This window comes from Melospiza georgiana, chromosome 4, assembly GCF_028018845.1.
Source record: "Melospiza georgiana isolate bMelGeo1 chromosome 4, bMelGeo1.pri, whole genome shotgun sequence".
NCBI lineage: Eukaryota > Metazoa > Chordata > Aves > Passeriformes > Passerellidae > Melospiza > Melospiza georgiana.
The window spans coordinates 1341548-1352525 of record NC_080433.1 but is presented as its reverse complement, the minus strand read 5'-3'; the positions used below and the strand labels follow the sequence as shown (position 1 = coordinate 1352525).

The window sequence follows — 10978 nt, the reverse complement described above, 5'->3', positions numbered from 1 at the left end:
TTGCCAAGACTCCCTCTGCAGTGGGAGCCATTCCCTGTGTCCTGTCCCTCCATCCCTTGTCCCCAGTCCCTCTGCAGCTCTCCTGGAGTCCCAGTAAATCCTGCTGGCCTCGTGTCCCAGAGCCCAATTCCCTTCCCATCCTCTGCCAGACCAAAGGGAAAACCACCGCTTTCCTTCCTTTTTGTTCCTGCTGTTTTCATGCCCTTTCAATCAATTCCTTTTCCAGGCCATGACCCAGCACACCCTGTTTGTGCTGGCACCAACCCCAACTCCGAAAGGCCTTTTCCACCCAGTTTGGGAAAAAGGGAAAACAAACCACCAGCTTTTCTCATCCTTCTTTGCATTTATTAACTGACTGCCTTCTCCCCTCTCTGCAGCTGCTGCAGCCTGCTCCCAGCTCAGTACATGTTGTCCCTGGCGTGCTCCATGATGACCTTCAGTGCCAGCCAGGTCTCCTGGGCGGTGGGGACGATCTGCTTGGCGGGCAGCAGGAACCCGTAACGCCCCGTGTCCCGCAGCTCGAAGGTGAAGGAATATTTGATCCCCTGGTTGTAGGTCCAGTCCACGGTCGATCCACTGGCTCTGTCTGGGGGAGGAAAAAGGAAGGTGGGATTCAGAGCTTTGTAGTGTCTCTGGGAGTCTCTCAGGAGCCCTGGCTTGGCAGATAGCAGGGGGACACTGTGAGGGCAGCCAGGCTGGTCAGCTTTGCAGCAGGAGAGACACCAGAGACATGGGTAGAGGATAAAAGGCTGACTCTTAGCAAGGGTTAATCCAAGATTTTATTCTGAAGGAGCCCCTACACCTCAAGGGGCTCCTGCTGAGAGTCCCAGGAGATGTGCCAAGGTTGCATTTAAAGGGAGGTGGAAACCTAAAGTAGATAACACTTACTGACCAATAAGTGACCCTAAGGGATGAATATTGGGGGACAAACATTTAGGACAGCGTATAGGGCTGACCCCTGGCCTCTGGCTAATCACTCAATGTCCTGAACTGAAACTTCTAGATGGAGGGGATGGGATGCTGAGTGACTGACAGAGAGCCAGGGTGAGGATTTGGGGATGATCTCAGCAAAGGGATTACACAGGTGAAGAGAGGGGGGTACAATCTGAGGTAAACCATATGGGAAAAATACGGGGATACAAAACCAAAGCTATTACAAAGTATAGAAACACACTTTGACAGTACAGGAATCCCATGGGATATTTGGCCAGTGTGAGGGATGGTTTTGGGATCTGGGGGTTTTGGGGCTGCCCCAGCACTTACAGATGGTGGTGATGATGCTGCCATAGGTGAACTTGGTGCCATACAGGGAGGACAGAGCTGCCACGGCCTTGGCAGAAACCTCGTGCTGGGAATACAGGGAACAGGGAAAGATGAGCCAAAGAAAGGACAAACCTGTGGGTACAGCTTTTTCTGGGTGCAACAAAGCTCCTCCCAGCTTCCCAAGGGGTGCAGGACAGAGGTGGCTCCCCCTTGGAGCAGCAGAAGAGCTCCACCCCATCCCAGCCCCTCAAAGCACATGGGCCTCACCAGTTCCTGCTCATCTGGTGCCGGGGTCTCGGTGTAGCCGTAGGGGTAGAGCAGGAGCTGGGAATAGCTGTGGATGGAGACGAAAGCCTTGATGTTGCCATGGCTCTTCACAAAGTCCACGATGGATTTCACCTCAGGCTCCGAGTTGGGGTAGGGTCCGTGGTACGTCTCCGAGCAGGAGCTTGAGCTGGCTCCGGCATCTGTGGAGAAGAGGATGGTGAGAACACAGCGGGAATTCGGGGGATTCCAAGCCCAAGAGGTTTTCCCACCCCCCAGCTCCTTGGTGGTGATCAAGAGATGCTCCTGGGGCATCTCCTCCTAGAGATTTGTATGGTGACTTTCACTTGTCACTGTGGGGCCTCAAAGCCCAAACCAGGAGAGCAAATCCCCCCTCTTCCCCAGGGGACATCAATGGATCTTTGAGCCCGAAACAGCTTTGGAGCTTCCAGCTGGAGAGTGGAAAAGCTCCACAGGGGCAAGGGGCCAGCTCTGACCTCCAAAACCTGCGTCCCAGTTGCGGTTGGGATCCACTCCGACGCAGATGGCGCCCGCGTGCTTGGACCTGGTCTTGCGCCACATGCGGTTCTGGAAGGGCAGAGCCACCTCAGCTGGTGCCCAGGGCTGGGGCTCCACAGCTTGTGTGGGCCCCTTCCCATCCCATGGAAACGTGGGTGAGGAGGCTTTGCCCTCTCAGGGATGTGCAGAGCAGGAGTAGGAACCAGGGAGAGGAGATCCAGGGCAGTACCGTGGTGTGGGTGTAGGCAAAGCCATCTGGGTTGGTGACAATCTCCAGGAAGATGTCCATCGTCTCCAGGATGGAGGCCACTCCTTCGTTATTTGCATGATCCTCGACAATCTAGAGAGGATGGACGTTTGGAGCTCCCTGTTGTCCCTGTGGGATCACCCACCTGGATCCCACAGCCCCTGAGGACCCTTGTGGGGTGTGTCAGTACCTTCTTGGCGAACCAGACGCCGCTGGCCTGTGTCACCCACTCGCGGGAGTGGATGCCGGTGTCGATCCAGACGGCCGGGCGGTTCGAGCCCCCTGTGCTGAACTGGGACAGCAGAGAGGGGGGGTTGGCTTTGTCCCTGTCACCACTTGCCCCCCTCTGGATCACGATCCCCACGTCCTCACCTTGAGCACGTAGAGGGGACGGTTCTCGGTCGAGCGGCCAATCTCCAGCTTGCTCACCAGGTTGGGGTTCTCGGCCACCAGCATGTCCATGAAGTTGTAGATCTGGCAATGAGAGATGTGGGGGTGACTCCCAGCTCACCCCCTGCCCCCCAAGAGCAAACTTTTTCCCCCAAAATTCCCCAAATCTTGTGCTTTCCCACCTCATCTATGGTGTGGTAGGCCTCGTAGTTGAAGGTGGCGGTGTCGACCGAGCGGTGGCGGCTGCTGCGGATCATCTCCACCTTCTCTTCATTCAGCAGGTCCTGTGGGACAGGGGTGGGATGAGCCCCATTCCCACTGATGGGATGCCCCCTCTCCCTCACCTCCCCTGCACCACTGCTGACCTGCACGTCCTCGATCATGATGGAATAGGAGACCCCAGAGGCCTCCAGGTGGACTTTGACGGCCTGCAGGCTGCGGAAGGGCACGCGGATGTCCACGGGCTGGCCGAGCTTGCGGGGCTCCAGCCAGAAATCCAGCTGGGTGGGAAAGATGGACATGAGGGGTGAGATCCTGCCTCGGGACGCACCCCCAGCACCAGCCTGTCTTGCTTTTCACTGCTTGCTTCCCATGGTCCCACATCCAACCCCATCCTTGCTTTGCTTATGGGGTGTAAAATGAAGGCCGTGGGCTGGGGGGTGACCCCAGAGTCCACCCCCACACCCAGTACCTGCAGATGCTCCAGGTCCTGCAGCTCCTGCACCTTCTGCAGCTCCTCATCGCTCTGGGGGACAACACGCAGCACCTGGTGCCTGTGGGGTCAGGGGGTGCTGAGGGGTGTGGGACGAGCTCCGGCCCCGTTAGTCAGACCTAACCCCACCCATCCATCCCCCCATTCCAGGGATTTCCCCTGAGCCTTTTCCCTGCGCTCCCTCAGGGCTGAACCAACTCCTTCTGCCCCACCCAGTGCCACCGTCCCATCCCAGCCCCTTACCCAAAGAAGGTCTCGGTGCAGGTGGCCACTGCCACCAGGGCAGCCAGGAGCACGAGGAGCCTCATGGTCAGCAGGGACAGCCAGTCTCAGGTCCCAGCAGTGCCCTGGGGCCTCTTAAATCCCATGGGATGGTGGCTCCAGCCCGGCCCCTCCAGCTGCCCCTTTTCCCAGGGCCCTGGGAAGGCTCTGGCTGCCACCAGCCAAGGTCAGGCCTTGCTGTCCCCATCCAGGCACTCCCAGTCCTGGCCAAACCTGTCCCAGGAACCAGCTGGGGCCCTGGTGAGTCAGCTGCCAGCAAGGTGAGACCGGGAGGTGCCAAAATCCCACAGCCTTCAGTGCCAGCTGAGGGGAGGGAAAGGATCAGTTTGGGCTGAGAATGCACAAAATGCAGATTTTCACTTGGGGCTTGGTGAGCTGGATCCCTGAACCACAGCAATGAGGAAACTGGTTTAAAATTGGGCTGAGGAAAGTGGTGTAAAGCCTGGCCCAGGACAGAGGTCAGAGCAGGTGACAGTTGTCCCAGTAGCCACAACTAAACAGCAAATACCCTGAGGGTACCCATGTCCCTCCTTGTAGCCCCCTGGGAAAGGATGATGGAGCAAAGCTGCTCAAAACCCCAAAATTTGCCCAAAAAACCCCATCTCCTCCTCCCATGCTGGCTGTTGGCTCCAAAGGATGGGGACTTTGAGCCAAAGTCACGAGGGGAAAATCAACACCTGCAGGTCTGGGAGTCCTTTCCCACCCCTTTTTTTGGAGATTAGCATGAAAAATAACGAGTGTGCTTGAAACCACTGAATGTCCATGAGGGTTTATTGAGAGCAGGGAATGCTGGGGGAGGTGCTGGGTCAGTATGGGTGCTCCAGGACGTGGACCATGATGTCCAGGAGCGCCGGCCACGTCTCGGTGGCAGTGGGGATGATCTGGGAGCTGGGCAGGAGGAATCCGTAGCGCCCCGAGTCCCTCAGCTCCAAGGTGAAGGAATATTTCACCCCGTTGTCATAGGCCCAGTCGATGGTGGTGCCTCCTGCCATGTCTGCAGGGAGAGGAGCCCGATGGGAGCCCGTTCTCTGGGGATTTGCTGCGGGTGAGGGAGGGACACTCACAGATGGTGTTGGCGATGCTGCCGTAGGTGTATTTTGTCCCAAACACGGCGGCCAAGTCGCTCACGGCCTTCTTGGCCAGTTCATTCTGCAAAGGAACCACCAAAAGTGCTGGGATCTGGTGGATCACGGGGATCTAGAGCCCATCATTCCCCATCCCATCTGCTGTAGGTTTTCCCAAAACCCCTTGATTTTTGATGTTTGAGGTCCATCTCACAACCTCCCTCCTCCAGAACCCAGGTGCAGGGCTTTGATATTCAGGTTGCATCTAATGAGAGGAGCAGGGGAGCTCCTGGGATGCTCTGCCAGAGGTCCCAGCCCCACGTTTTGGGGCCATCTCACCATTTCCTGGTGGTCGGGCGCGGGCGCCCTCCTGTATCCGTAGGGGAAGAGCAGCATCTGGGAGTAGCTGTGGATGGAGATGACGGATTTGACGTTCCCGTGGGCGCGGATGAAATCCACGATGGCTCTCACCTCCCGCTCGGAGTGGGCGTGAGGGCCATGATAGGTCTCAGAGCAGGGATTGCTGCTGGAGCCGGCACCTGGAGCAGGGGGAGATCCAGAGAGGATCCCTCAGGAAGGGTTTCCATCCCTGGGTTTCTCCACTCTAGCAGAAAGTTTTGATGTTTTGAGGCTCAAGTAATGCCTGGTATGGGATCTGGTGGCCAAGGTCTCACCTCCAAACCCAGCATCCCAATTTCTGTTGGGATCCACTCCCATGCAGCGGGATCCAGCGTTGATGGACCTGGTCTTGCGCCACAGGCGGTTCTAGGAGCACACAGAGAGGACACAGGAACAGGGATGTGAGTCCCAACCCCTGTCCAAGCATCTCCAGGGATCTCCACTCACCACCCCACAGGGAGGAACATCCCTCCCCACCCAAAAAACACAGCTGTGGTTGGGGGCAGTGCTGGGACAAGGTCTCCCCGTGGTGTCCCTGCACTCACAGAGCTGTGGGTGAAGGCAAAGCCATCGGGGTTGGTGACAATCTCCAGGAAGATGTCCATGCTGTCCAGGATGGCCGTGACAGAGGGGTCCTGCCCGTATTCCTTGGCGATCTGTGCACGGAGAGGAGCAGGAGCTGCCCCGGTGCCCCTCGGAGATGAGGAGTGGGACAGATGCAGGGTAAGAATTGGGGTCCCACACCCCAGGTGGCCCCAAGGTGACCTTGTTGGCCGTCCAGATGCCGGTGGCTTGGGTGATCCATTCCCGCGCGTGGATGCCGGTGTCCAGCCAGATGGCCGGGCGGTTCGGTCCCCCGGTGCTGAACTGTGCGGAGCCACGGGATCACCGAGGCTGGAAAACCCTCCAGGACCATGGAATCCACCCTGGGCCCCATCCCCACCTGTGCCCAGCCCAGAGCCCTGAGTGCCACCTCCAGGAGTTGCTGGGACACCTCCAGGGCTGGGCACCCCAAACACCCCTGGGCAGCCTCACCCCCTTTCCATGGGGCAATTCCTGCTGTGCCCACCCTGAGCTCCCCTGGCACAGCCTCTCACCCTGAGGGCATTTTCAGGGCAAGGCTGCCCCAGGACCCACCTTCAGCACGTACAGGGGCCGCTGCTCGTAGCTCTGCCCCACCTGGACCTTGCTGACCAGCTTGGGGTGATCTTCCACCAGGACATCCATCCACTCGTAGATCTGCAGGGAGCAGCTGCTGGCTCACCAGGCTCAGCCTGGCTCTCACCTTTTGGTTGTGAGGGGATCCAGCACCAGGTGCAGCAAGCAGAGCTTCCCTGGGGGAGATCTGGTGCTTCCCTGGAGAGCTGGGACTCCCCTGGAGGAGATCTTGTGCTCCCCTGGAGAACACGGGGTGGCTGGGGCTCTGTGTGAGCAGGGAAAGGCATGTCCCAACATTTTTGGAAAAGTAGAATGAATGGTGAGGGGAAACGTTTTAAGACCCCCCCCAACACCATCATAGCCCCCACCAGTCCCAAACGGGGCTCCAAGCACCCCCAAAGTGAAGCTGAAAATGTCTTCCACAGGGTGGGAAGTTCCAGGAGTGGCCACGCTGGATGTGGAAGGTTTCCCGGTCTCCCATCTCAGCTAAAAAGCTCCACCAAGGAGGAGGAACGTGTCCAGGGAGGTCTCACCTGTCACCAAGAACTCACCACGACCTTCACCACACGGATGTGACCCCAGCAGCACAAAGGCAGTGCTCTGCAGGGAAAGGTACCTCATCTATCGTGTGGTAGGAGGCAAAATCAAACATCCTGGAGCTTCTCTTCACCCTCCTGGACCTCCTCATGCTTTCCTTTTCTTCATCCAGTAACTCCTGGTTAGCAGGCAAAAAAAAACCCAAGATCAAAAAGGCTGTAAGGAGGAGGGGGTTGGATTTTTTCCCTTGATTTCCAACTTTTGCACTTTCTCTCAGGGCTGGGCTGCAGGAGCTCATCCTGTTCCTGTCACAGCCATTACCTGCACATCCTCGATCATGATGCTGTAGGAAAAATTATGGAAATCCAGGAATTTTTTGACTCCTTGGAGGCTGGGGAAGGGCACCCGCAGGTCCACGGGGTGGCCAAGGCTGTTGGGGTGACGCCAAAAATCCACCTGGGAAGAAGAAGTTGGGCTGAAAGGGGAAACTTCACCCCATCCTGTGCTGGTGCTCATCCACTGAGCTCCCCAGCACCTCCAGGGTCTCACAGGAATTTTCATGAAGGGTCTGAAAAGGGTTTGGGGCAAATTTTGGGCCCCGGATGGATGTCTGGGTAGGGATTTACAGAAATGTTCCAGCCCAGGTTGTTTGAGTATTTATGGGATGTTCCCAGTTCATACAAATGGAGCTCTGAGCTCAGGGAGCCCCAGGTCAAATTCACATTTGTATGGTTCTAAATGATACAGCTCCAAAATGGGGAGGAAAAAGGATGGGAGGGAGCCCTGGATTCAGCAGGGCCTGTGACCAGGGGTGCTCAGGGCCCCTCAGAGCTCACCTGCAGCTCCTCCTGCTCGCCCAGCACCCCGAGCAGGGTGATGTGCTCCTCCTTCCTGGCCGTGACACGCAGGACCTGGTCCCTGCAGGGAGGCACGGGGGTCACAGGGAGGGACTCTGCCCTGGGGGAGGCTCCACACCAGCTCAGAGGGTTGGAAAATTCATCAGTTGTGGGTGTTGAGAGAAAAAAATGCAGATTCAGAGCAGCCATGATGGGAAAAGAGCAAGTGCTGGGGGTCTGAGATGATCTCCAGCCTTGTTTGATCAGCTCCCCAGATGTTGGGGAATCTCTCCCATGGATATGTTCTCTATCTATGGATGTATTCCCTAGCAGAGGTCCCATCCAGCCTGGCCAGGCTTCCCAAGGACAGGCACAGCCCCTGGAGAGGAGGAAATGTTCTGTGGGACAGAGGTTTTCTCATCTCGGATCAATCCTCTACTTCCAAGCTCTCCTGCTGGGCAGTGCTGAAAGCTGCTCCCAAAATGGCACAAAATTCCTTCACCTTTCCCCTTTCGTACCTTTCATCCTCTTAACTCCCATTTATCAGTTTAACCACCTCCCCAGGTGATAACAATTTCCATTCTGTGCCTGGGGGACTCAGGCAGGCAATAAATCCTTGTGATGTTTCCAAAATCAGGGAGCAGCCCTGACATTCCCTGCACAGTCTTGGCTCCCAGCCACCCCTGCCTGGAGGAGAGTGATGGGATCCTGGATGGATCCCTCAACCACAGCAGGGAGGAAGGTGGGTCAGGCACATCACAGAATATCCTGAGCTGGAAGGGGCCCACAAGGATCAAATCCAACTCCAGGCTCTGCCCAGACACCCCAACAATCCCACCCTGTCCTTGAGAGCGTTGTCCAAACGCTCCTGGAGCTCTGGCAGCCTTGGGAATGTGACCATCCCCTGGGGAGCCTGGGCAGTGCCAGCATGCTCTGGATCAGGAACCTTTCCTGATATCCAACCTAAACCCCCCTGGCACAGCTCCAGCTGTTCCCTGGGTCATGAGAGCCCCAGCTCCAGTGTCAGTCCAGCTCCTGGGACGTCCTGGGGATACTTTTTTATGGATAAATTTTCCCTGCTCTGAACACAGAATTCCCACTTTCTCTACAAATTAGTTCTCATTGCCAGTCCATTCATTCAGACCTTTCTGGAAGCTTTGGGAGTTTTGGGTTGTCCTGACCCCCCCTATATTCCATGCCCCCTTCTCAGCCTCATTCCTGCCCTGGTGCTGTTCTTATCTGCAGGAGCTGCAACACCAGGGTGTTATTCTGGAAAAGTGCTGCCCTCCCTCCCCAGGGCCCTCTCCAGCCACATCTTGTTCTTTCCCACGGCGTGTTATTCCCATAAATCCTTGGTTATTCCCATAAATCCTTGGTTATTCCCAGTTATCTTTGGCTGATATTCCCATAAATCCTTGGCTGTTATTCCCACAAATCCTTGGTTATTCCCAGCAATCCTTAGTTATTCCCAGCAATCCTTGGTTATTCCCACAAATCCTTGGCTGTTATTCCCAGCAATCCTTGGTTATTCCCAGCAATCCTTGGCAGTTATTCCCAGTTATCTTTGGCTGATATTCCCATAAATCCTTGGCTGTTATTCCCACAAATCCTTGGCTGTTATTCCCAGCAATCCTTGGTTATTCCCAGCAATCCTTGGCTGTTATTCCCAGCAATCCTTGGTTATTCCCATAAATCCTTGGTTATTCCCAGCAATCTTTGGCTGATATTCCCACAAATCCTTGGCTGTTATTCCCACAAATCCTTGGCTGTTATTCCCAGCAATCCTTGGTTATTCCCAGCAATCTTTGGTTTTCATTCCCACAATCCTTGGATGCCTCCACAGCCATCATCTTTGAGCCCTACACACCATCCCCTGATCCTCTGGGATTCCCCACCCTGGCAAAGCTTGGAGCGATGCCCTCAGGCTTCAGCATTCCCTGATTTCTACCTGCTCCAAACCTCCCTCCAACCCTGGGCTGAAACCAAACCTTTCCCAGTTGGCAAAACCTCTGTTGGATTTCCATCCTTTGGGATGTCACCCTTCAGGCTGACCCTGAGGGACCCTGGTGGGGAGGGACCGTCCCCATCCCAGCCAGGGTGTCCCACCGCCCCCTGCCCCAGCAGGACTCACCCCACGAAGAGCTGCTCAGTGCTGCTGACCCCCAGGAGGGCGAGGAAGACCAGGAGGGTCTCCATGGTGGGTGGGAGCAGAGCACAGCCCCGAGGAAGGACAGAAGCCCCTCGGTGTCGGGGTCCCTCCCGGAGCTCCTCACCGGGGCCGCATCCGCCGCCCCCGCGGCGTCGGCAGCGACAAACAGAGCAGGCAGGAAGGGCTCCAGAGCCCAAATGTTTGCTTTATTTGGCAAAGTCAACACAAGAGCAGCCAAATTAGGGAGGATCTGATAACGTCTCCCTCGGTGAGTGGGTCCTGGATGAGTGTCCCTGCTCCCAGCCCCGAGCTGCCGTGGGCACGGGCGGCTCCCAACCCACGGGCGTGGGACGGTGGGGATGGCGTGGTCACAGGAGCCCCAAAACCACAAGGAAACACCTCTTTGTTTCCATGGATTTCTTCATTACACATTGCTATGAGTAAGTCAATCATAATTATGATTAGTAATGCATGTGTAATGACAAGCTACTACAAAGTTACTTGCAGAAAAAGCAAACATTTAAACGTAGATTTATTTATGATTAATTAGTTTATGCATACATGTATATAGATATAGATACAGATGTATAAAATGTAAGATATATTATTCAAATAATTCATCAAACCATTCCCAGGAGTGGGGTCACTTGATGGTGGATGAAATCTCACTTCAAAGCGGACAGAAGTCGTGGAGCTCAGAGGTGCACAAGGACGTTCAGCTGGGGTAATGCTCAGACAGAAAGGCTCATTTTTTGGTAGAAAATGAATTCTTTTTATGTTTTCAGTGTAAGCAGGGGCTGTGAGCAGCTGTCACTGAGTGGGGCTGTCCATGAGGTCAGTTTGTCAGAGGTGTCTTTGTTCCCCAGGTAAAGCAGTGTCTTTGTTCTGCAGGTTACAGCAGGGCCTTTGTTGGGCCTTATCTGCGCTGCCCCTGAGCTCCCACCGTGCTTGTCAGGGATGCTCTGGGTTCCTGGGCTGTGTTCCCAGGCTGGCAGGCACCTCCCAGGGCAGCTTTTACAGCTGACATCCCCTGACCGTGGTTTTCTCCACTGAATCCAGGGGATTCTGGCTGCAGCAGGAGCAGGAGGTGCCGTGAGAAGGTGTGGGGTGTGTTGGGGCTGTTGCTGAGGGGGTTCCAGGATCACGGGGTGGTTGGGG

General features: G+C 56.0%; 2 protein-coding genes across 2 annotated transcripts; both read right to left on the bottom strand.

Moving 5' to 3' along the window:
- Nucleotides 1-324: 324 nt before the first annotated feature.
- On the bottom strand, nucleotides 325-3720 carry LOC131082734 (carboxypeptidase A1-like). The gene is made up of 10 exons (XM_058022838.1): nucleotides 3639-3720; nucleotides 3375-3456; nucleotides 3049-3183; nucleotides 2666-2767; nucleotides 2484-2585; nucleotides 2276-2386; nucleotides 2025-2115; nucleotides 1531-1730; nucleotides 1264-1348; nucleotides 325-586 (listed from the first exon to the last, which is right to left on the bottom strand). The coding sequence occupies exons 1-10, from the start codon at nucleotides 3701-3703 to the stop codon at nucleotides 399-401; spliced, it is 1161 nt and encodes a 386-aa protein (XP_057878821.1). The 5' UTR covers nucleotides 3704-3720; the 3' UTR covers nucleotides 325-398.
- Nucleotides 3721-4430: 710 nt separating this feature from the next.
- Nucleotides 4431-9869, bottom strand: LOC131082754 (carboxypeptidase A1-like). Its single transcript, XM_058022863.1, has 11 exons — nucleotides 9803-9869; nucleotides 7672-7753; nucleotides 7157-7291; nucleotides 6915-7013; nucleotides 6278-6379; nucleotides 5906-6007; nucleotides 5686-5796; nucleotides 5416-5506; nucleotides 5081-5280; nucleotides 4742-4826; nucleotides 4431-4671 (listed from the first exon to the last, which is right to left on the bottom strand). The coding sequence occupies exons 1-11, from the start codon at nucleotides 9865-9867 to the stop codon at nucleotides 4484-4486; spliced, it is 1260 nt and encodes a 419-aa protein (XP_057878846.1). The 5' UTR covers nucleotides 9868-9869; the 3' UTR covers nucleotides 4431-4483.
- Between the last annotated feature and the right edge of the window lie 1109 nt (nucleotides 9870-10978).

Excerpts from the sequence above, each read along its gene's own strand:
- LOC131082734 (XM_058022838.1), bottom strand. The coding sequence starts at position 3,703 with ATGAGGCTCCTCGTGCTCCTGGCTGCCCTGGTGGCAGTGGCCACCTGC. Across the intron at positions 2,586-2,665 it reads GTCCCCTCTACGTGCTCAAG|TTCAGCACAGGGGGCTCGAA; the intron begins GTGAGGACGTGG and ends CTGCTGTCCCAG. Across the intron at positions 2,116-2,275 it reads TTGCCTACACCCACACCACG|AACCGCATGTGGCGCAAGAC; the intron begins GTACTGCCCTGG and ends CTGCCCTTCCAG.
- LOC131082754 (XM_058022863.1), bottom strand. The coding sequence starts at position 9,867 with ATGGAGACCCTCCTGGTCTTCCTCGCCCTCCTGGGGGTCAGCAGCACT. Across the intron at positions 7,014-7,156 it reads TCATGATCGAGGATGTGCAG|GAGTTACTGGATGAAGAAAA; the intron begins GTAATGGCTGTG and ends CCTGCTAACCAG. Across the intron at positions 4,827-5,080 it reads CGCCCGACCACCAGGAAATG|AATGAACTGGCCAAGAAGGC; the intron begins GTGAGATGGCCC and ends GTTCCTTTGCAG.